This window comes from Oncorhynchus tshawytscha, linkage group LG27 (genome assembly GCF_018296145.1).
Source record: "Oncorhynchus tshawytscha isolate Ot180627B linkage group LG27, Otsh_v2.0, whole genome shotgun sequence".
NCBI classification, from domain to species: domain Eukaryota; kingdom Metazoa; phylum Chordata; class Actinopteri; order Salmoniformes; family Salmonidae; genus Oncorhynchus; species Oncorhynchus tshawytscha.
Window position 1 is genome coordinate 6,577,718 of NC_056455.1, and position 25,381 is coordinate 6,603,098.

Here is a 25,381-nt window from a genome sequence, read left to right on the forward strand (position 1 = left end):
TTATTTGGACCAGCAGGATGGGCCAATTCCAACTCTGTTCATATGGGCTAAATCCAAATCCACTCCACCTCCCTCTGCTACACACTGTGTTACCATGGATTACCAGCACTAACATAGAGCTCCGCTCTTCCGTCTATGAAATGAGTTAAATTGGAGGCTGACATCACAGGATTTCCTAATTGCTCAGGCTTGAGTCAAGTGCAGTAGGCATGGCTCCAAGGGCTCTGCACTGCGACTGACTGACCCTGTCCTCCTCTCGACAATGTGTGTCATGGGTTTGTTGGTTATCTAGTGAAAAGTTGTTGGGATCAGAGCAAAAAGACGAATTTCCTTTGTAACCTGTGGACTGCACCCACTGATGTTCATTAACAACAATTTGTCTGCATGATAACATAAGGCAAAGTCACGTTGTGTGCTTGAATGTATGTATTTTCATCACACATCATTCTCTGCAGTAAGACGTTTCATTTACAAAAGTTGTATATACATTTAGAAAATAGTGCACGAGACACACATACTCACAAATACACACAGACATGTGAGACTTCCATAAACATATTTTTTTGCGGAAGTGTATAGACATGGTAATTGGCACATCTGAGAACAAGCTTTGTCGAGAGTTTATTTGTTATTTTTTTGCATAATTTTCCTATTCTTCAAAAAGACCAATCAAAACAGGCACATTTGCAGATGCAGGCAGCTTCAGCAGGGAAGGTACTAATAACAGAGGATGAAGGTCTACTCAGCTCCAGGCCAGACTAATAGACTGTAGAGTAGGTCTACTCAGCTCCAGGCCAGACTAATAGACTGTAGACTAGGTCTACTCAGCTCCAGACCAGACTAATAGACTGTAGAGTAGGTCTACTCAGCTCCAGGCCAGACTAATAGACTGTAGAGTAGGTCTACTCAGCTCCAGGCCAGACTAATAGACTGTAGAGTAGGTCTACTCAGCTCCAGGCCAGACTAATAGACTGTAGAGTAGGTCTACTCAGCTCCAGGCCAGACTAATAGACTGTAGAGTAGGTCTACTCAGCTCCAGGCCAGACTAATAGACTGTAGAGTAGGTCTACTCCGCTCCAGACCAGACTAATACAAAATATCCCTTTACTGTATAAACCCCTGAACTAGGGATCCAGCTCCTTCAGCGCTTCACACACAACACACAGCTCTCGTCACGAAAACACAATCAATCCTAAAGTAAAAATATAGAAAAACATTTGTCTATGATTCCCCCCACCCAAACAAATCACATGTAGTGTAAAGCAAATACATAATTTAGTGCAAATAGCAATAGATGAATCACTTTGGAATACTACGTTGAGTGTGAGAAACTACAATGCAGAATGACCCATCTAAAATATATCAGTAATCTCTTCAATAAGACACAGACATCCAGGTAACTAAATGTAGCAGGATACTGTAGAAGGGGAAAAAAACATGAAAAGCTTGACCCTTAACAATGGGGACAACTACTGGCTATGACAAGCTATATTCAGCTCACACTTCATTCAATAAGGCTGCGTTTAAGGCAGTCCAATTCTGACCTCCCCCCCCCAACTAGTTGGTCTTTTGACCAACCACATCAGATCTTTTTACACCAGATATTTTTTCAAAAGAGAAAAAATATATGATTTTGAGCTGCCAGTCTAAACACAGCCTAATGGACACAAATAAAAATATTTTAAATAAAAACTTTTTTTTTTTTTTTTTTTACAAATCTTGTTCTTGTATTGCAGAACAGGATAAAAGACCATGATCAGATGAACGGAACGTTTCAAAAGCAAACCATGGATTTGTAGTGAACAAAATCCTCTTTTGGTGGGGTCAGTTATTGAAGTGAATCCCTGTGAAGTCAATGCATGTTGGACTCCAAATCGTTCTGAATCATACAGCTGACTTTGAGAATGGATTCCAGAAGAACATATTTAAAAACCCTGCTGTCAAGTCCCTTGTAGTTGTGTCATTAAACCATGAAGGACTCCAGTCCATGAACGACTGTAAACCATGAATGACTCCAGATGCCATAGACAGTACATAGCATCTATCCGAACATCCTGATGCAAAGGAAAAGTTCTACACAATTCAACAGAAATACAGTGAGAGGAAGTACCAATACCCAGAGTTACTAGAAGTCAGTGACTTCTCAATTTGATCTTTAGCCATGTTTGTGCGATTACCCCCCTTCCCTGTAGCCTTCCCTCCTCTCTCTGAAGTGCTGATCTAGGATCAGGTCTCTCCTTTTTCGTCATGTTTTAAGAAGGCAAAAAATGTTCCTAGATCAGCATTTCTGCTCGGAGACACATTGTGAGTACGGGCCAATGTCTCCAGACGTCACTGAGGTTCTCGTACGGGGTCTCCTGTCATCTGCAGGTTTGAAGTAAGGGTTCTCAAATGGGTCTCCTCTCATCTGCAGGTTTGAAGTAAGGGTTCTCGTGGCCCTGCACCAGGTAGGAGTAGCGAGACGGGTTCTTCCCCTTGAACGTGTTCATGCTGTCTGAGGTCAGGTCATACGACCCGGTCTGAAACATTGACAGGCGGGATTGTCAGAGATCGCGCTGGACACACACACACACACACACACGCATGCACACACACACAGATACATGCAGACACACACACAAAACGCACAAATCAAACAGCAACATACATGAAATTAATTTGACAAAACTGACCATTCATGTACGCTTGTCTTCCCGGTATATTTTGAACTGTTGAAACCCAATAGGAATTATTTTCCTCCTACAACAAGTGGGTCACATAAGGTACTGAGAGCTATTGACTGTTCCGTCAAGCGTTCATGAAGTTTCGGTCTTTCCCATCACCAGCTCAAAGGACAGGGTAGGTTTAGTCAAATCGTCAGCAGAGGTTATAGGCTTGATTAGTTACGGAGAGGGAAAGCAAGAACCTTACCTTCTTCCCCCGTTTAGGCAGGATGTGGAATCCCTAAAGCAACACACTGGGAGTCAGGCAAGGAAGGGAGGGAGCACATACATGCTAACTAACTAGCCAACATCAACACTAGAAGAACGCTACACTCTCCACCACGACAGCTACAGTTACAGCGCAAAAAAGCAAATCAAATATTACGTACGATTCTGGCGCGTTAATATAGGAGTTAAATAACAAGTAGCAACACAGCATTTTAAGGAGACAAAAACCTCTTAAATATGTTACACAAAACAGAGGAGATCTTTTAGTTAGCGCATTAGGTTTCCAGAGGACAACAGCAGGGGGAGGAAAGCAGACAGGACAATTACAATTTGGGGAAATGTACAAGCAGGAGGTTTATCTCGTCTCCATATGGTCTAGAATCCACTGGGTCAGAAGAACAGGATTAATCACAGGTGACTCACCGCTCCGTTGGTGTGGGGCTTCATGTCGACCAGGGTGTGTGTGCTGCCCCCCTCGGTCATCTCCATGGGGGCTGAAGCCCAGTTGGTGCTGGCCCGGGGGATCGGGGCGATGCCCTGGGAGGTGGACCAGGGGCCACGGAAGTCCTCCACAGGGTACGGGCTGCTGAACTCTGCTGAAGGCTTCTTCACCGACTGCGACCGGTACCTCCGAGACACACAGATAGGACAATGTAAATGCACAGCCCTATATCGGTAAGTCTCTCTGATGATACATTGTGGCGAGATGCCAATATTTTGTAGGGTGGGTGTTGAGCCAGGGATGCAGCTAACACTTGACAGAGTAATGGATAGAGGAGGGTGGTGGGCAGCGTGAATGGAGGTTAGGGCTTGGCAGGAGAGGAAAGAAGGGAGAGAAGAGAAGATAGAGGAGAGGATGGAGAGGAGAGGACAGAGAGGAGAGGATGGAGAGGAGAGGATGGAGAGGAGAGGAGGGAGAGGATGGAGAGGAGAGGAGGGAAAGGACAGAGAGGAGAGGATGGAGAGGAGGGGGGGAGGGATGGAGAGGAGGGAGACGACAGAGATGAGGGAGAGAGAGGAGGGGGAGGGGAGATGGGAGGGAAAGGAGAAAGGGAGAAGAGAGGAAAGAGAGGACAGAGGAGAGAAGGGAGAGGAGGAAGGGAGAGGGAGAGGAGAGGACGGAGAGGAGGGAGACGACAGAGATGAGGGAGAGAGAGGACGGGGAGGGGAGAAGGGAAAGGAGGGAAAGGAGAAAGGGAGAAGAGAGGAAAGAGAGGACAAAGAGGAGAGAAGGGAGAGGAGAGAAGGGAGAGGAGAGGAGGGAGAGGATGGAGAGGAGGGAGAAGATGGAGAGGAGGGAGAGGAGAGACGGGACAGGAGAGAAGGGAGTTATATTCTTACCAGCAGCAGTATGCAAGCAGGCCCAGCAGCATGATGAGGAGGACTCCCCCCAGTACACAGGCGATGACCACCACTGCCAACAGAGCCGCTACACAGAGAGAAATACACACATGAACACACTTCAGATAACAAATACAAATACAGATACAAACACCACACTAACTTTTATCACATCTCTGGACCCATTTGGTTCAGTAAGACGAACTTTAGTCCAACTTACAGTCAGTGCAGTTGAATCCAGCGTAGCCAAATGTGCATCTGGAATAGAACAATAATAGCAAACATGATACACATTTCATATAATCTAACCACAATACATTGTTTTAGGTGACAGTAGTTCCTGGTGCAATTACGCGGTAAGGGCACAAGGCGGCGCTAGTTACTTGCAGCTATCTACGATGCTTCAATGCATCCACAGCAGGGGAACTATGCCTGACTCAACTAAACAAATACGAGATTCAATTCAAATACTCACGGCACACATGTGTCTCCCTCTGACCTTTGACCACTGGGACAGGCTATGGAGAAAGAGGGAACATAGGTGAGAGACAGCCATAGAATTACATACAGAACCATGTGAATTATCGGATCTGTGACAGTGACGTCACAGTTTCACAGAGAGGAACTAACATGGGAACACTGTGATCTTAACAGCCGCTCTGTGTACTGTGGCGCCGCTATCACCGGAGGGAACAGGTGAAGCTCACCAACGTTTACGCAATAAATTTGCACAATCAACCAACATAATAAACACTTGCTCTTAGAGAAGTTGATATATAGTGTAACATCAGTAAGTACAATTATTAGATTATGTGTAGTTTAACAATGGCGCTGTGGGGAGCAGAGTCATCTATGTTAAGTAGTTCTCCCCAACCCATAACTTCCCTGCTGGATAAAACTAATCCAGCCCCTGGCTCGGCAGATAGCGACCATGATTCTTCAGCTGGTTTCCAGGGCAACGGCCCCTTTGCAGACGAATACATTAAAGAGATATCGTGTGCCATGGGATCAGAGTGGAGAAACGTTGACACAGCACTTGACCCTCTCTCTCTCTCAATTCAATTTCAATTTTCATTTTCAATTTAAGGGCTTTAGTGGCATGGGAAACATATGTTAACATTGCCAAAGCAAGTGAACTAGATAATAGACAAAAGGGAAATAAACAATACAAATTTACTGTAAACATTACACTCACAAAAAGTTCCAAAATAGTAAAGACATTACAAATGTCATATTATGTGTAAATAGTTAAAGTACAAAAGGGAAAAATAAATAAACATAAATATGGGTATTATTTACAATGGTGTTTGTTCTTCACTGGTTGCCCTTTTCTTGTGGCACAAATCTTGCTGCTGTGATGGCACACTGTTGTATTTCACCCAATAGATATGGGAGTTTATCAAAATTGGGTTTGTTTTCGAATTCTTTGTGGATCTGTTTAATCTGAGGAGAATATGTGTCTCTAATATGGTCATCCATTTGGCAGGAGGTTAGGAAGTGCAGCTCAGTTTCCACCTCATTTTGTGTGCAGCGTGCACATAGCCTTGTCTTCTCTTGAGCCGCATTTTCTCAATAGCAAGGCTATGCTCACTGACTATACATAGTCAAAGTTTTCCTTAAGTTTGGGTCAGTCACAGTGGTCAGGTATTCTGCCATGGTGTACTCTCTGTTTATGGCCAACTAGAATTCTAGTTTGCTCTGTTTTTTTCTGAATTATTTCCAATGTGTCAAGTAATTATCTTTTTGTTTTCTCATGATTTGGTTGGGTCTAATTGTGTTGCTGTCCTGGGGCTCTGTGGGGTCTGTTTGTGTTTTCTCTCTCTCTCTCTCTCTCTCTCTCTCTCTCTCTCTCTCATTTCAATTCAATTCAAGGGCTTTATTGGCATGGGATACATATGTTAACATTGTGAAGTAGATAATAAACAAAAAGAGGAATAAACAATAAAAATCACTCTTTCTATCCTCTCTCTCTCTCACGCACACACACACACACACGCACGCGCGCACGCACGCACACGCACGCACGCACGCACGCACGCACACACACACACACACACACACACACACACACACACACACACACACACACACACACACACACACAAACACAAACACACACACACGCCCAAAAGTATTTAAATGAATCCAAATGCATTCTTTTGATGCTAACTTTCCCATTTTGTTCACTCTGATGCTAAGCCAAGTGCGCGTAACCTTGCTCTTGAGTCTGTCTGTGTCTATTTGTATCTCCTTTAGTATTTTCTCTCTATCAAATGGAATGTGTTCAGCAGTTCCATTATACAGTAGCTAAGCTGTTATCGTGTGTCTTGTGTAACATTTCAATGCACTCAGTACGTACAACCACAAAGACTCTCCCAAAACATATAATCACCGACTCCTATCTTGAAGGACCTTTCAATGAGCATAGAACCACTGGAGACAGGTTTGTACTCACCTGTGCAGCTTTGGTTTGAGTAGAAGCTGTTGATGTAGCCAGCCTTACAGGAGCATCTGGTCACTCCATCTTCTTTGTACTCGCACGTGGTAGAGCGGACATCACACGGTTGGGGGGTCTGATCACATAGGTCAGTGGCTGGAGAAAGGATGGGGACACACCAGTCAGGATAGTGACACTGTGCGATGGTACTTCATGTTTTATGGGACTTTCTTTAATGGCTACAAAGTACGAGAATGTCAGTATTTTTGTCTGTCAATCAATCAATCAATCAAATGTATTTATACAGCCCTTCTTACATCAGCTGATGTCACAAAGTGCTGTACAGAAACCCAGCCTAAAACCCCCCAAAAAACAGCGAGCAATGCAGGTGTAGAAGCCCTGTTGTTTGGCATTACATTCTCCTCCGGTACAATAAAGTACGTGTCTATTTATTATTTTCTATGAATAGAAAGTATAATTCAAACTCTCAGGTAGTAAGAATCTCCCTGCTGGCCACTCCTTCTACACAGGGTGAAGCAGCAAGGCACAGTGCCCACCGTTAAATGTAGCTCTCTGCAGTATGGTCCCACAGGTCGTCCCACAGGCTTGTATGGCTTTCTCTATAGCGGCATTGGTCGAGGTCCGGGTGGCACTGGAGCCTAGTTTAAACACGTTGTTCACGGTCGCGATCACACTGCCTCGCCTGTAAGGGTCACCAAAAACCATACATAATTACCATAACAAGCCAGCTGATAAAATGCATGGTCAAACCAATGTCCTGGTCATCACAACAAGTCCCACTGGGCACACACTGGTTGAATCAACGTTGTTTCCACGTTGTCTCACTGGAAGTACGCTGAGCCAACGTGGAAAAGATGTTGAAATGACGTCTGGCACGGTGGGATATACATTGGATAACAACCATTCTTGTGGCATAGAATCCTACCGAAGCAGCACCACATCAGTTTGACTGTATCCAGACTCGTTTTCCAAGGCTCTTCTCAGCTAAAAATAAGATAAGAGAGGATTATTGTCCCACTCCGTCGCTCTGAGAGGAGAATACACTGTAACTACTGGGCTTAGTGACTCAAGGACCTACTGCCTCTGAGATCCTGGCTGCTGTTTGCTGAAATATCTCTGATGACCGGTTGCTCATTTCAGCCTGAAATGTCTGGTTGAGATGCAGGTCTCCAGAGAAGACTTGGGCTGAAAGGGAAGGGGGAAAAAGGAGTCATCATCATCACCATTTATCCCCAGCACCCTTATAATCCTCAGCATCATCCCCATCGTTGTCTTCGTTATAACACTAACGACTAGCACTAACCTTTTACACAGCGGCCCTTTAAGAGGAAGGTCCCAGACATACACTGGCAGGTGCCGTTGAGACAGATGCTATCATACGGACAGGGAGAGGAGGGACACACTATGGAGATGGATGGAGGCAGGGAGGTGGCAGCAGTGATGGCTGACACTGGCTGGGTGGTGCTTCCACCGGTAGGGGAGGTCGAGGTGTGGAAAGGAGGAAGTGGGCTCTCACTAGTTTTGCTAGTCGGTTGCCCAGGGGTTTCTGTGGTAAAAAAAAAAAGAAGGAAAGAAGACATAACAAAGATCAAATTGGAAAGTAAGTTTCAACATTGATTAACATCTCACAGTGAAGATAATATCTTTGTTTTGAATTGTTTTGCGGCATTATATTTAGTCCTTCTTCAGACACAACACAGATCCAATCATGTTTACAACATTTGACACAGACAATTACATTTTAAAGCATACCTCCTGTAGGTGAGATGGTGAGTGAGGGGGCAGGGTTGATGGTGGAGATGTCTACGGGGGCAGCAGTGCTGCTTCCTGGGGTTTGGGTTGAGCCTGGAGAGGGTGGGCTGGAGGAAGAGCCGGAGGTGGGGGGCAAAGCTGGAGTGCCAGCTGTGGTTGTAGAATCGGTAGTCCCCTCTGTTCCAGTGGTTTTGTCTGTATGAGGGCTCCCTGTAATGGTAGCGGTGGGGGATGAGGACGTGGAGCCATCGGTCACTGGGAGAGCGGTCTCAGGACCCCTTGTAGTGGCGGAGAGGGGTGTTGAAGACAGGGTACTACCCTCAGTTACTGGGAGAGAGGTCTGACCAGTTGGTGGGATGGTGGACTTTGTGATCCTTGAACCTGTGGTCTCACTGTCTTTGGTACCTGTATCTGTGGTAGCTGTGCTGATAGCTGTTGTTTCATGTGTACCTGTATCTGTGGTAGCTGTGCTGATAGCTGTTGTTTCATGTGTGCCTGTATCTGTGGTACCTGTGTTGATAGCTGTTGCTTCATGTGTGCCTGTATCTGTGGTAGCTGTGTTGATAACTGTTGTTTCATGTGTACCTGTATCTGGGGTAGCTATGTTGATAGCTGTTGTTTCATGTGTACCTGTATCTGTGGTAGCTGTGTTGATAGCTGTTGTTTCATGTGTACCTGTATCTGTGGTAGCTGTGTTGATAACTGTTGTTTCATGTGTACCTGTATCTGTGGTAGCTGTGTCGATAGCTGTTGTTTCATGTGTGCCTGTCTCTGTAGTATCTGTATCTGTGGTAGCTGTGTTGATAACTGTTGTTTCATGTGTGCCTGTCTCTGTGGTAGCTGTGTTGATAACTGTTGTTTCATGTGTACCTGTATCTGTGGTAGCTGTGTTGATAACTGTTGTTTCATGTGTACCTGTATCTGTGGTAGCTGTGTTGATAGCTGTTGTTTCATGTGTGCCTGTCTCTGTGGTAGCTGTGTTGATAACTGTTGTTTCATGTGTACCTGTATCTGTGGTAGCTGTGTTGATAACTGTTGTTTCATGTGTACCTGTATCTGTGGTAGCTGTGTTGATAACTGTTGTTTCATGTGTACCTGTATCTGTGGTAGCTATGTTGATAGCTGTTGTTTCATGTGTACCTGTATCTGTGGTAGCTGTGTTGATAGCTGTTGTTTCATGTGTACCTGTATCTGTGGTAGCTGTGTAGATAACTGTTGTTTCATGTGTGCCTGTATCTGTGGTAGCTGTGTTGATAGCTGTTGTTTCATGTGTACCTGTATCTGTGGTAGCTGTGTTGATAACTGTTGTTTCATGTGTACCTGTATCTGTGGTAGCTGTGTTGATAGCTGTTGTTTCATGTGTGCCTGTCTCTGTGGTACCTGTATCTGTGGTAGCTGTGTTGATAGCTGTTGTTTCATGTGTGCCTGTCTCTGTGGTAGCTGTGTTGATAGCTGTTGTTTCATGTGTACCTGTATCTGTGGTAGCTGTGTTGATATCTGTTGTTTCATGTGTACCTGTATCTGTGGTAGCTGTGTTGATAGCTGTTGTTTCATGTGTACCTGTATCTGTGGTAGCTGTGTTGATAACTGTTGTTTCATGTGTACCTGTATCTGTGGTAGCTGTGTTGATAGCTGTTGTTTCATGTGTGCCTGTCTCTGTGGTAGCTGTGTTGATAGCTGTTGTTTCATGTGTACCTGTATCTGTGGTAGCTGTGTTGATAGCTGTTGTTTCATGTGTACCTGTATCTGTGGTAGCTGTGTTGATAACTGTTGTTTCATGTGTACCTGTATCTGTGGTAGCTGTGTTGATAGCTGTTGTTTCATGTGTACCTGTATCTGTGGTAGCTGTGTCGTTAACTGTTGTTTCATGTGTACCAGTATCTGTGGTAGCTGCGTTGATAGCTGTTGTTTCATGTGTACCTGTATCTGTGGTAGCTGTGTCGGTAGCTGTTGTTTCATGTGTACCTTTATCTGTGGTAGCTGTGTCGATAGCTGTTGTTTCATGTGTACCTGTATCTGTGGTAGCTGTGTTGATAGCTGTTGTTTCATGTGTACCTGTCTCTGTGGTACCTGTATCTGTGGTAGCTGTGTTGATAGCTGTTGTTTCATGTGTACCTGTATCTGTGGTAGCTGTGTCGATAGCTGTTGTTTCATGTGTACCTGTATCTGTGGTAGCTGTTGTTTCATGTGTACCTGTATCTGTGGTAGCTGTGTCGATAGCTGTTGTTTCATGTGTACCTGTATCTGTGGTAGCTGTGTCGATAGCTGTTGTTTCATGTGTACCTGTATCTGTGGTAGCTGTGTTGATAGCTGTTGTTTCATGTGTACCTGTCTCTGTGGTACCTGTATCTGTGGTAGCTGTGTTGATAGCTGTTGATTCATGTGTACCTGTATCTGTGGTAGCTGTGTCGATAGCTGTTGTTTCATGTGTACCTGTATCTGTGGTAGCTGTGTTAATAGCTGTTGTTTCATGTGTGCCTGTATCTGTGGTATCTGTGTTGATAGCTGTTGTTTTATGTGTACCTGTATCTGTGTTGATAGCTGTTGTTTCATGTGTACCTGTATCTGTGGTAGCTGTGTTGGTAGCTGTTGTTTCATGTGTACCTGTATCAGTGGTACTGCTGGTTGGGATAATGTCTGGAGTTGTGTTTGACTCTGTGGGGACATCAGCTGAGGTACGGCCTGTATGTTCCATGGTAGACTGAGAGTCACCTCTGCTAAGGGCAGGTGTGGTGGTGGGTGTTGTCATGTCACTGTCTGTAGACGGACTGTCTTTTTCGGTCGACTCAGGGGAAGTGACAGTGTTCGCTGCGGTCTTGTGGGAGGAAGTCAACCTTGCTGTGCTGACCGACGAGGTAGTTCTTGTTTCTGTCGCAGTGGTGCCGACTGCACTCTTAGACTCTGTCGTATCAGAAGTTGAGGTCAGGTCTGTTGTAGTAGAGACCTCTTCAGTTTTAGAGATGGCTGCTGTTGTGGGTGAGGTGCCATTAGTGCTAGGGAGGACAGTTGAGGGGTCCTGGGTGGTGATGGTGGCTCTGTCTGTGGTGGTGGAGCTGGGTTCAGTGGAGACTGTGGTATTTGTGGATAAGAGGGTGGTGGATCTATCTCCTGAGGTCATGGATGTATCTGTGAGCCCAGGACTGTCATGTGTGCCAGGAGCCGTGTTGTTGGACTCTACCCCTACAGAAAAAGATACCACTACAAACATACAGAAAGTCATGAGCTGAGCTTCATGTGCCCCATACACACACTGTAAAACACCCAAAACCTGCAATACTGAAACAGACCTGTTATGTTAAGGTCAAAGGTTAGGGAGTTAAAGACTGTGGTCTCAACCAGAAGCCATAAACCTTGGCCAGTTACTCTTCTGGTGTTCATTTCCCCCCGATAATCAGGGGTGACTTAGATCTGAGACTGATGAGTGAATTTAACTACCAGGTAGAAACAAAAAAAAATCAGAAGTGTTTGGGCCCTCCAGATAATAAATGGAATGGCCCTGGTTGACAGCATGCGTTCCCAATGCCACTTGGGCTCTCTGCAAAAGCACTGGAATCTAAACACCAAAAGTGTTCCGTGTTTGAGCTCCGTGATGAAAACTCATTGTGGCATTTGCTTTAGCTTTCCCTGAGCTCACCATTCCAGTTGTGTCACAAAGACGTACAAAGGTGCGTGACGTCATAAGCGTGACAAAAGACAAGCACACGATCGTCCCCTTACTGACGTACCTCAAATGCCACTGACTGTATCACGCAATAAATAGGTCAGCGTTGTGTCTAGCCAAAGTCTATTACCCGTCTCTTCAAAGAGGACTCGGCGTCTTACTTCTCTTAGCATGTTGTGGTGACGCCTGTCCACGGCGCTGTTAAACCCAACCTGCTTTGGTCTCTTTCTGTTTAGAGGAGAACACAGGCAGCTTCACAGCAGCTTGAGGGGCAGCACACCCAGCAGGGGGCCTTTGATAGGGTACTGCCTCGGCCTGCTTACCCTGAGCCGCGGAGCTTGGACCTCATCTGTATGCGTTGGCTGAGTACAGTCAACCTCCTTTTCCTATTTTCTCCTCCAGCTAGAGTAGAGAGGGAACACACATACAACAGGGGAACCCATCCCAAATGGCACCCCTATTCCCTACATAGTGCACTATTTTTGGTCAATATAGGGTGCCATTTGGGATGCAGTGGTTGCCTACGGCCTTATAAAAACCCTGTGTTGCTCCTACCGTACCAGGAAGCAGAGGTGCCGGAGGAAGTGGGGAGGGACCAAGACTAATATCTGATTCGGTGTGTGATTCAATTATTTTCCAGGAACACGCCAGAGTGTACCTTGCATCATGTGACCTAATGGCTCTGTAGCTCGGTAACCAAAACCCATTTACAGATGAAAAATGACCAAAGAGCACACACACCTGTCAAGGCCGAACGTAACGTCCATCCGTATTTGAGATAGAGAACACACTTGTATCCACATAGACTCTTTCACCACACACGCACACGCACACGCACGCACACGCACGCACACACACACACACACACACACACACACACACACACACACACACACACACACGCTGTGGTATGAGGGAGTGGATTGAATAAATACAGAGCTATCTGATAGGATGGATGGTGGACTGAGAGAAATACTTTTATGATCACATTTTATTGGTTATGACGATAACAAGGCGAGGTGACCGAAACCGGAAAGCGGCTCCCGAAACTAGACCAGTGTGTGACCAATGCTGCAAAACACAGACGTAGTTTACAGTACTGTAGCAATCTGTTAGCAACTCATGTAGATTACGAATGAAAGAAGATAGCCCCAAGGTTCTTGGTTGATTACCAGAGATGAAAACACAAGATTTAATTATCCCATTTTGTTCACAGTGCAAGGCACAAGAAGTCAACAGTATGTTCCTATAATGAGATTTCTGTCAGTTATGCCCATCCGGCTATCTTCATATGATGATATGATGACATAGCTATGAGTAAGAGTCTTCCCCCTTCATACTGTACATTCTGGGTGTATCACCACAGTGTGTCACAGTACACTTTAATCTCTTGGTAAGCAAATGAAAACATTCTGCCCCTTGGTTAGATTCCTTCGCATAGATTTGCCAGTGGGCCTTGGCGATGCAGACATGCCTGAGAGGATGTGTTGTGCTCAGACCAGCATCTTAGCAGAAACCTGATTTAAAAAAACACACAATAATGAAGCCTAGCAATGTGGTTTCTAACTAAAAACCTGGCAACCTAATCTATGGTCCATTGTACTGGGAAACAACCATACAGATTCCAAACATAGGAAATCTCCCTGGCAACCTGAGCAAAGAGCAGGCTGAGCCTAGATCATCCAGTGTGATCCTGGACAAGGCAGGCCAATTGACTACCTATCTAAGATGTATCAATGCCAAGCGCAAACATGTGCAGTAGTGTAACGTGTAAATGGGTGTCAAAGCAGACGGTGGTGACAGAAAGTAGGCCCTGCCCCACAACACAACTACTGGGAAGTCAACGTCTAATTTAGCATCTACACACAGTCAGCAGTTAGCCCACTACTTCCTGCTATTCTCCACCCAACACACAGACCTTTCCCTCGGTCAGGCCCATTGGTAGCTCTGAGGTGTCGGTTAAACGCCACTTGATTTTGCACCCTCTAAGTCAGCCTTTCTTAAAGTAGGGGTCGCGACCCAGAGTGGTCTAATTGCAGGAAATGAGAAGTAAAACTGAAACATTTTTCTCTCTGCCCCATTGCAAAATTAGCAGAATTGCATGAAATGTTTTATAAAATTGCTAAATGTCCTCTCCGCCCCAGGGCATGATTTGTAGAATTGCAGAAAACTTGCTTTAAAACCGTGACATTTTCTATACGCCCCATGGCAAAATTTGAAATGACTGAACACTGAATGTATAATTTGGGAACCAGGCTGAAAAAGTTTAAGAACCCTTACTCTAAGTCATGAGCTATCTGTTGTGAGAGGTGAGAACAGTTGAGAACTATTGAAAATCGTTGAGAACTATTGATAACAGCTGAGAACAGTTGAGAACAATTGAGAATAGACTGGATGTCGAATCAACAACAAACCGATATTAAATGATACTGGGTGTAAAATCAACAGATACGCACTATACAATCCTTTCTAAAAACACCATTAGTAAATCTAGCCACATCCCCAATACTGCTGCCATGCAAACAGCCATACAAAGGACACCATGATATCCAAGGCAACAGAGTGGAAACAGAGGGTAAATTGGTAAGTTAAAGTAATGACAGAGATATCTGATCACTTCTCTCTCAGCACTGCAACGTTGACAAAACCGACACGATGGTGTGTGTGTGTGTTGTGTGTGTGGTTGTGCGTGCGTGTTTGTGATGGCCTTTACAGAGTCCCCCCCCCCTCTCATTCAAATGCTTCTGTCTTGGAAAAGTTGAATCTCTCTTGAAATCAATCGCCGACGTCTCATTTAGATCCACATCAGACAGACTGGCTTGGATCACGGAGTTGGTTCTCTATGGATGGAATCATTCTGCTATATTCCAACACACATTCTGTGCATGACGTGGGTATACCATGAGAGTGTGGCCATATTGGGAAAATTGAAGATCACTTCCCAGACAGGTCAACATGAAAATGAGTCGATATAGCTACTGGGGAGCCTTGATGGCGTCATAAAATAACCCTTGCCCATCTGACACTGGACTAAGGGGGAAGCTCCGGAACTAAGGCACAATTCCCCAGGCAAGAATATCACGCCTGACACACACACACACGCACATATGAACCCCCACCACACACACACACACACGCAGGTTTTCATCAAACACGCACACAGAGGCTATCCTGTGTCTTACAGAGTGCTCTGAGGATTGTGTCCCTGAGTACAATACTTCCACCACGTCGGATTCAGATTCAGTGTTCACAGTAATAGTCACATGTACAGGGTTGCTGGTGTGGTTGCAGGGTTCAGTGAAAATCTTAGGCTTCGAGCTCCAACATGCGCGACTAGGTGAAATAAAAGAATGAAAATGGCAATGAAAAAACACAATAGAAATAGCATCATATACTTAATGACAGCTGTGGCAGTGATGAATAAATACTTGGTGTGGAGGCAGAGTTAAGACTGTTGAGGGGGTGGGGGCGGAATGGCCATAAGGGGAGCAGCATGGCCATTGAGGGGACCAAGTGAAATAAAAAACAATAACAATTAGAATTTAAAAAAAAGTTCTAATATAGACAATAACAACTGCATCATTGATGAATGTTGTTGGGAGGTGGGGTGATGTTTCCCAGTTTCATGAGCAACGTAAAACTAAACTGGTGAGGGATTAAACAACTCGCAGGGGAAGTCTTGTGTTTGAAATAGCACTGCCAACAGAGGAGGCTGGTGGGAGGAGCTATAGGAGGACGGCTCATTCATTCCATTGCTGGAATGGAAGAAATGGAACGGTATCAAATACATCAAACATGTTAAACTTCGTTCCATTAATTCCATTCCAGCCTCGTCGGCCTGCTATTTAGTTTCAAGTTCCATGTTCTTTTTTTATTACATTTTTTACCTTCTTTAACATCAGAACCGGCACGTCGGCCAACAACCATTCATTTGAAACTTTATCTTCACTAACTTATTACCAGGAACTACTGGTAATATTGAATAAAGCATATCAAACCAGAAGGGACACTGTACAGGTAGGGTACAGTACAGTATAGTGTATATTATGTATAAGGTATATTGCAGTACAGTAAGCCCTCTTTTAGGTATTAACCTCGTGTGACAGCCAGATAATCTCAGGCAGACACAATGAGATGATGGGGTTAAATCAGACCACACAGGTGTCAAAGGGCACCGATAGGACTTCACCATAGGGGACCACACACTCAGGAAGAGCTCATATTTTTGTAAAGTGGTTTGAGACTTGCGAAATGCACTGCAAATAAAACGTGACTTAAAACACAGACAAAATGGTTCCGTTTGGGTTGGACCAGATTCACATCAAGTCACTGTGACGGGGTATACATCAGTGTCACACCCAGGGTCATACCCAGGGTCATACCCAGGGTCATACCCAGGGTCACACCCAGGGTCACACCCAGGGTCACACCCAGGGTCACACCCAGGGTCATACTGCGCGTCACACCCACAGTGAACTGAACACCGACGGACTCACAAACAGAATGAACCAAACATGGTCACAGTCTGTTACCCTGCCACACCCCCACCCTCCCCTTCCCACACAGGAAGAAAAGGGAACAGCGTCGAGAGGAGGCTGAGCAATGTGGGAGTGTGTCCGTTGCCAGGAGACATCTGTTACCAGCTGTCAAAGTTCTGATGGCCACACTACAAATCACTGAGGGAGAGAGACAAAGAGACAGAGAGAGAGAGAAGGGGGAGAGAGAGTGGGGGAGAGAGAAGAGAGGGGAAGAGGGACAGAGAGAGAGAGAGAGAGAGAGAGAGTGAGAAAGAGAAAGAGACTACACGCCGATGACGCTCGTCTTTCACACAGCGCCACACTTCACAGGCTTTCTTTTCATGTGGCACAATGTTACCTCTGTGAAGTGCCCCTTTATGAACTCAACCGACAGCCAGATAAACAATTACCTTGCTACCTGTTGCCCCCCAACCCCCACAGACTCTACTCTGTAATGTACTTCTTAGCTAATATGTGTCCCAAATTGAGAACAGTCCATGACTAGGGTGGCTGGAGTCTTTGACAATGTTTAGGGCCTTCCTCTGACACCGCCTGATATAGAGGTCCTGGATGGCAGGAAGCTTGTCCCCAGTGATGTACTCGGCCGTACACATTACCCTCTGTAGTGCCTTGTGGTTGGAGGCCGAGCAATTGCCATACCAGGCAGTGATGCAACCATGCTCTTGATGGTGCAGCTGTAGAATCTTTTTGAGGATCTGAGGACCCATGCAAAATCTTTTCAGTCTCCTGAGGGGGAATAGGCTTTGTCGTGCCCTCTTCACAACTTTCTTAGTGTGCTTGGACCATTTTAGTTTGCTGGTGATGTGGAAGCCAAGGAACTTGAAGCTCTCAACCTGTTCCACCACAGCTCGTCGATGAGAATGGGGGGGTGCTCGGTCCTCCTTTTCCTGTAGTCCACGATCATCTCCTTTGTCTTGATCACGTTGAGTCATGACGGTTCCTGCATCCAGTACACACTTTCAGTCACTTGGAGTTGCCACGGAAACACGCCCAGTTTACGGCTGGGAATTAGCGAAACGCTTTCCTGAAATAGTTTTTTTATCACATCTACCAGCACTGTGAGAAACACAGACCTGATAATGGAATGCTCACGGAAAAACAGAGAAAGAAAGAAAGAAAGAAAGAAAGAAAGAAAGAAAAAAAGAAAGAAAAAAAGAAAGAAAGAAAACAAGAGAGACAAAGATAGAAAGAAATATGGGCCATCAGGTTAGTGACTGAACCCACAGAGACTGAAAACGAAAGGATTTTCTAATTAGCGTCACCACAGTAATGTGACGTCCCTTCAGAGTTGATTACTGTCTTCTAGTCTGTCTGTCCATGCTGTTCACAAATTCGATACTAATAGTCACTAATATACTAAGAGTCACTAATAGTGCTCACAAATGACATATCCAACACTCTGAAACGATAGGGGGTGTAATAGCATGTATATAACATCTCAGTACATAACAGAACATGTAAAAAACTACATGTACATGACATAGGACTAGTAATGTAGGACTTCAGTCCATGCTAATTAGAAGTCCCAGGTACAGGCCTCAGAGCCGGCTAATGAGGTGGACATTTCTAACATACTGCTTTATGAACTGGTAGTGCAATGCTTGTAGGGGCTCTGTAGGGAATGTTCCCCTTCTTACATCACACGCACACACACACACGCACGCATGCACGCACATGCACGCACACACACACACGCACGCACACACACACACGCGCACGCACAAACACACACACACACACACACACACACACACACACACACACACACACACACACACACACACACACACACACACACACAGTAGCAGCAAGCAGGCCAGCTTCCTTCAGCTTCCCCTGGTGTAGGGAGTCTATCTGCCCTTGGGGCCCTGTCCATTTCTCTGTTACCACGGCTGCCACATCAAAGCCGGGCAGCTGACGCCAGTTCACCAGGGGTGACCCTATCTCATGGAAATGAGGAGGAGCTTTCATTTTCACCTCTTACAGACCAACCACGGCCATATCCCTGTGTCTGCTATTCTCTTTCAATCCCCCCCTTTCTCTCTCTCATTGAAAAGGTGCCTCATCCAGATAATGGTTCTTTCTGAAACCTCTTCCCTCGGATATGGGGATATAAACCTTCTATTGAACCGCCATGTTTCTTTGTCCTTCTGCTTAGGCTGGCGTTTGTCAAGCAACTTTGGGTCCTTGAAAAGCGCTATAAAAATACCATGCACTATTATTGAGGTTGCTGATGCCGCTGCACTGTCTCTGTGACAAAGATTCCTCACATAGTAATAAACGCTGCTTGGGGGACAGATTCCTAATTAGTCTAATCAAGCTGAACATGTCCATGGTCAATGGAAGGAATGAGAAGGGTCCTTTCGCACTACATTTATCCAATATCATGATGATGATGTCTGCTGTGCACAGTTGCTTGTGACAATTTATACCGCATCTTACATTCAAATCAACAGGACAATAGCCATGTGCATTGTCATAACTGGGTATATGTGCATTGTCATAACTGGGGATATGTGCATTGTCATAACTGGGTATAGGTGCATTGTCATAACTGGGTATATGTGCATTGTCATAACTGGGTATATGTGCATTGTCATAACTGGGTATATGGCATTGTCATATGTGCATTGTCATAACTGGGTATATGTGCATTGTCATAACTGGGTATATGTGCATTGTCATAACTGGGTATATGTGCATTGTCATAACTGGGTATATGTGCATTGTCATAACTGGGTATATGTGCATTGTCATAACTGGGTATATGTGCATTGTCATAACTGGGTATATGTGCATTGTCATAACTAGGTATATAACTGTGCATTGTCATAACTGGGTATATGTGCATTGTCATAACTGGGTATATGTGCATTGTCATAACTGGGTATATGTGCATTGTCATAACTGGGTATAGGTGCATTGTCATAACTGGGTATATGTGCATTGTCATAACTGGGTATATGTGCATTGTCATAACTGGGTATATGTGCATTGTCATAACTGGGTATAGGTGCATTGTCATAACTGGGTATAGGTGCATTGTCATAACTGGATATATGTGCATTGTCATAACTGGGTATATGTGCATTGTCATAACTGGATATATGTGCATTGTCATAACTGGGTATATGTGCATTGTCATAACTGGGTATATGTGCATTGTCATAACTGGGTATATGTGCATTGTCATAACTGGATATATGTGCATTGTCATAACTGGGTATATGTGCATTGTCATAACTGGGTATATGTGCATTGTCATAACTGGGTATATGTGCATTGTCATAACTGGGTATAGGTGCATTGTCATAACTGGGTATAGGTGCATTGTCATAACTGGGTATATGTGCATTGTCATAACTGGGTATATGTGCATTGTCATAACTGGGTATAGGTGCATTGTCATAACTGGGTAAGGCAGGTAGCCTGGCGGGTTTGAGCGCTGGGCCAGTAACCGAAAGGTTGGAGGATTGAATCCGAACCCGAGCTGACAAGGTAAAAATCAGTCGTTCTGCCCCGAGCAAGATAGTTAACACACTGTTCCCCGGGCGCCAAAGATGTGGATGTCGATTAAGGCAGCCCCCCGCACCTCTCTGATTCAGTGGGTTAAAAGTGGAAAACACATTTCAGTTGGATGAATTCAGTTGTACAACTGACGAGGTACAGTATGCCCTTTCTCTAAAGGTCTTGTATTGTTTGTCTGTGAGATTACATCGAGGGAATCAATAGGTTTCCTAATTCCCGAAAGATAATTTCACGCTGTTCTCAAATCAAAGTTAATTTGTCGCGTACACAGATTAGCAGACGCTAAAGCAGGTGCAGCTAAAGGCTTTTGTTTAAAGGTCCAGCAGTGCAGTAAATGTCTAACAGTACAATACTAATACAGAATTATAAAGTGAGGGGTTCGAGCCCTGAATGCTGATTGGCTGACATCCGTGGTATATCAGACCGTATACCATATGGGTATGACAAAACATTTATTTTTACTGCTCGGATTACATTGGTAACCAGTGTATAATAGCAATAAGGCACCTCGGGGGCTTGTGATATATGGCCAATGTAACACTGCTAACTCCGCGATGCGTCGTGCCTATGAATAGCCCTTAGCCGTGGTATATTGGCCATATACCACTCCTCCTTGGGCCTTATTGCTTAAATACTCTTCCTGTGCCTTGCCTGTCTGGGGTAGGGCCTGCCTGACACAAACAAATAAACAAACAAACTAACACACACACACACCACTCACAGACACAAAGACACACACTCTGACAGAAGAAAGGCAGTAACACAGCTAGAGGGCCTTGTCTTGTATTTGTCAACATCGGGCACCACAGCAGGACTCATCATTATGGGTGGCATGGAAGGACACACAGAGCACAGTACTACTTTCTATATTAGGGAAAGATCAGAAGGTTTAAGTTGCAGTCATTGGTTTATTCTCGTCTTTCTCTTCATCGTTACCTCAGTTTATTTATTTACATGCTTTTCCCCCTTGGTTTCTCTCTCTCTCAGTGACCTCTCTACCTTCAGCTTGACCCGTGCCTTGCCCTAGTTGTAAGACTTAAGGGGAGGTGAGTTGTGTGTGTCTACGTCCCCCTCCCTATAACAGCACAGAGGGCTCGTCCAGCCTTGACTATCTGTAGGTAACATATGGTTCTCTGGAGCAGCTAGCACTCCTCGCTCACTGGGCCCCTCCTCTGAGCACATATCATATCCTATTAAAGCTCGGCCGGCACATGCTTTCCAATTACAGAGTGAGATTTACAGCCCCGGAGAGTAGCCCTAATCCAACTCAGCAAGAGGGAGGAAAGAGGAGGGCAGAGAGGTGACAAGATGAAAGACAAGATGAAAGAAAAAAGAAGAAGAAGAAGCAAGAGTGTCTATGAAAAGGGGAGGGCAGGCAGCAAGAGAGAGAGAGATCATGGGTAAAGTCTGAGCGGTATAGTGAGGGGAAAGGAGAGGTCTCAGACAGTCTCCACTGAAAATGCTCTATGCATTAGCAATATAAGAGGAGGGGGAGGGGCGACATTGTTGGACAATGATGTAATCCGGTTACTTTAAATGATTTACAACCCGATGGTGGTTTGACCTTCTGGAACTGGCCTAGGATCCGTTTGCACTTTGACACACAGAGAGCGAGACACTAACGAACCCATGTCACACTCATCGTACCCCTTTACTCTGACCTCGGCATAGTGATCACTCGTTGATATCTGGGCTTCATCACACTTAAAAGGGAGGACTGATGAATGTGTGTGTGTGTGTCCTCGCTCAGTCCACCCCATCCATCACCTCCCGTAAAGACCCTGCATGCTCTGCACATATAATATCATGACTACCCACCAAAACTATGAAGCTTCTGACATGAGTAATGTATGTGGTCAGAGAGGAAAGAGACAGGGTTAAGAAGAGGAGGAGAAGAGACACTGAACATGCCCCCCCCCCCTCTTTGAGAGGTTTCTTATCGGGGGCACACACACACACTGGACGATGGCGTCCATGGCGCCAGACTCAGGGGAAGAGGTGATCGAACCCTCAGGAGATCCTTCATCTGTATCTTTTTACTGCTGACTGCCTGCCGCACACACACACACACACACACACACACACACACACACACACTCAGTCATGCTTCTTGTACAAGCCTCCTTCAGTTCAGAGCCTAGCTCTCTCCCTGAGTTGCAGAGTCCTTAAACACATGACAAGTGATTGAACTATAAAAACAGCCTGCAGGGACCAGGGGACCTAACAAGGACCGAGCCACATGACAGTGTCTCCTCTCAGGCCTCTGGTGGTAACCTTTGACCTTAAATATGGCCTTCCCTATAGGGCAAGGAATGGCAACTTTGATGGAGGTGAGGGCCACAAAAAAATCGGAACTCATCATGAGGTCCTAACCTTTTGGGGCCCTAAGCGGTTTTGCCATGGGGCGCAGAGAAGATTTTGTAACGTTATAACTAATTTCATGCAATTCTACTCATTTTGCAAAGGGACGCTGAACACGCTTACAGTTTTCCAGCTTATTTCCTGGAATTGTACACATTTTCCAATAGGGTGGAGAGAATTGTTTGCCATCTTTTAATATGATATCTGAATGAGAGTGACTAACAAAATCAATGGGTGCCCCCTGGTCGGAAAATCAATGGGGGCCCCCTGGTTGGTATTTTGCCCATGATACTAAAGGTTTAGATAGCTGGATGCTAGACTAACTTACCAATCTAAAAAATGTTAGCTGACATTGGCTATTTGAGTGATTGTCAGGGAGAAAAACTGCTCAAGCACAACCAAATTTCGAAATTGCACTTTGTGTATTCTACTATTTTAACTCTCAACAGTAAGTTGAGATCCCGACTCAGTACCTAAAAAAATAATAATAATTGATCCGTGGGCCAACAAAAGGGGGCACCCGGGCCGCTAGTTGCCCATCCCTGCTATAGTTGGCAAAGTGATGAAGCAACCCCAGAGCAGCCCTAATTAAGAGACTGCGACCAATATAATCAACTTCCATATAGGGCAGCAGGGCTAAGCAACAGCATGGCTGAGCCTATATGCTCATTAAGGTTCCACAGTACACTTCAACAGTGTTGCAGGCTGAAAGAGTATAGAAGAGAGATTCTCTGAATGGTTAAGATGTGTGTCGCAGGGACTTTTTACACTATCCCCCATCCCTGACTCACACCCAGTCAGAGAGCATTAGAACCAATGACTCAGTCTTCAGTAAGTCTTGGCCTCTATTTGGAGATTTTTGGGGAACCTCCTGCTAAAAGTCTAAGATAGCCACTAGTTTTAAAGTATTAGTACTGTATATATGAAAAGATATCCATCAGAGCCTTCTTAAGTAATGGTTTCTTATCTTACATAATAACGGATACAATAAAACGTACACTATATATACAAACGTATGTGGACAGCCCTTCAAATTAGTTGATTCGGCTATTTCAGCCACACCCATAGCTGACAGGTGTATAAAATCGGGCACACACACACACATCTCCATAGACAAACATTGGCATTAGAATGGTCTTACTGAAGAGCTCAGTGACTTTCAACGTGGCACTGTCATAGGATGCCACCTTTCCAACAAGTCGGTTGGTCAAATGTCTGCCCTGCTAAAGGTAGCCCGGTCAACTGTAAGTATTGTTATTGTGAAGTGGAAACGTCTAGGAGCAACAACGGCTCAGCCATGAAGTAGTAGGCCAGAATGGGATCAGAATGGGATAGCTGAGTGCTGAAGCACGTAGCGCGTAACAATTGTCTGTCCTGGGTTGCAATATTCACTAGCAAGTTCCAAACTGCCTCTTGGAAGCAATGTCAGCACAAAAACTGTTAGTCGTGAGCTTCATGAAATGGGTTTCCATGGCCAAGCAGCCGCACACAAGCCTGAGATCACAATGTACAATGCCAATTGTCGGCTGATGTGGTGTAAAACTCGCTGCCATTGGACTCAGTGGAAACGCGTTCTCTGGAGTGATGAATCACACTTCACCATCTGGCATTCCGATGGACAAATCTGGGTTTGGCGGATGCCAGGGGCATGCTACCTGTCCCAATGCATAGTGCCAGTGTAAAGTTTGGTGGAAGAGGAATAATGGTCTGGGGCTGGTTTTCATGGTTCGGGCTAGGTCCCTTAGTTCCAGTGAAGGGAAATCTTAACGCTACAGGATACAATGACATTCTAGAAGATTCTGTGCTTCCAACTTTGTGGCAACAGTTTGGGGATGGCCCTTTCCCGTTTCAGCATGACAATGCCCCCGTGCACAACGCGAGATCCATACAGGAATGGTTTGTCGAGATTGGTGTGGAAGAACTTGACTGGCATGCACAGAGCCCTGACCTCAACCCCATCGAACACCTTTGGGTTGGGACTGCGAGCCAGGCCTAATCACCCAACATCAGTGCTCGACCTCACTAATGCTCTTGTGGCTGAATGGAAGCAAGTCCCCGCAGCAATGTTCCAACATCTAGTGGAAAGTCTTCCTGAAAGAGAGGCGGCTGTTATAGCAGCAAAGGGGGGACCAACTCCATATTAATGCCCATGATTTTGGAATGAGATGTTCGAGGAGCAGGTGTCCACATACTTTTGGTAATGTAGTGTGTTTGAAAATGTAACTTAAGTGACTCTAGGGTAGGCTAGTGATGGTAAATTTAGCCTAGTTTGTGTCTATACACTGCATTGCTATCCATTTGGCAGCTTTAATGTTATTACATCGTTATTCCAGTGACATTGCAAACTTATGGGAACAAAAATATAAACATAGCCTATGGCAATGGATAGGCAAAAATGGGCAACGTTCGGAGATTGATTTAAATACCCTACAGAGCTCAGGATTTTCCATCTATATCCTACACGAAATGGGGACCTGCTTTGAGAAGTGTATTTGGAACAATATTCCACAGAATGATCCATAGGTACAAGAGCTTTTCAACAACAAGACATTATTATCATATAAAACATTTAAATGGAGCTTACCTGTGACAACAATCCATAGGAGGATGAAAAGCTGATGAGAAAATAATATCATGTTCACTCTGTGTAACGTTTCGTCCGAGTTCAGATAATCAAGAGCAACAAGAACAGCGGTGAAGTAACGGTCCTACTGGAGACGCAAATAACTAACTCCCTTCGTCTGTCTGTGTCTGCCACAGGTGGGTCTCTCTTTGAGCCCGTTTAGAGGTCTCAGCCCTATTAAATGCTTAG

At 45.0% G+C, this 25,381-nt stretch overlaps 1 protein-coding gene across 15 annotated transcripts; it reads right to left on the reverse strand.

Moving 5' to 3' along the window:
• Window positions 1-398: 398 nt before the first annotated feature.
• LOC112225721 (mucin-2) lies at window positions 399-25,352 on the reverse strand. Of its 15 annotated transcripts, none has more exons than XM_042307399.1 (14): window positions 25,154-25,352; window positions 10,915-11,679; window positions 8,482-10,641; window positions 8,033-8,275; window positions 7,808-7,914; window positions 7,655-7,713; window positions 7,266-7,411; window positions 6,727-6,864; window positions 4,747-4,789; window positions 4,492-4,529; window positions 4,272-4,359; window positions 3,354-3,558; window positions 2,911-2,943; window positions 399-2,519 (listed from the first exon to the last, which is right to left on the reverse strand). In XM_042307399.1, the coding sequence occupies exons 1-14, from the start codon at window positions 25,203-25,205 to the stop codon at window positions 2,388-2,390; spliced, it is 4,209 nt and encodes a 1,402-aa protein (XP_042163333.1). In that variant the 5' UTR covers window positions 25,206-25,352; the 3' UTR covers window positions 399-2,387. The 15 variants fall into 15 exon arrangements, with proteins under 15 accessions (XP_042163333.1, XP_042163332.1, XP_042163329.1 ...); XM_042307398.1 differs by having other exon boundaries at window positions 10,825-11,679; XM_042307395.1 differs by having other exon boundaries at window positions 10,765-11,679.
• Between the last annotated feature and the right edge of the window lie 29 nt (window positions 25,353-25,381).

Coding starts and splice junctions, on each gene's coding strand:
- LOC112225721 (XM_042307387.1), bottom strand. CDS start 25,205: ATGATATTATTTTCTCATCAGCTTTTCATCCTCCTATGGATTGTTGTC. Junction 11,680..25,153: donor CCTATGGATTGTTGTCACAG/GTAAGCTCCATT, acceptor GTATGTTTGTAG/TGGTATCTTTTTCTGTAGGG. Junction 2,944..3,353: donor AGCCCCACACCAACGGAGCG/GTGAGTCACCTG, acceptor GTGTTGCTTTAG/GGATTCCACATCCTGCCTAA.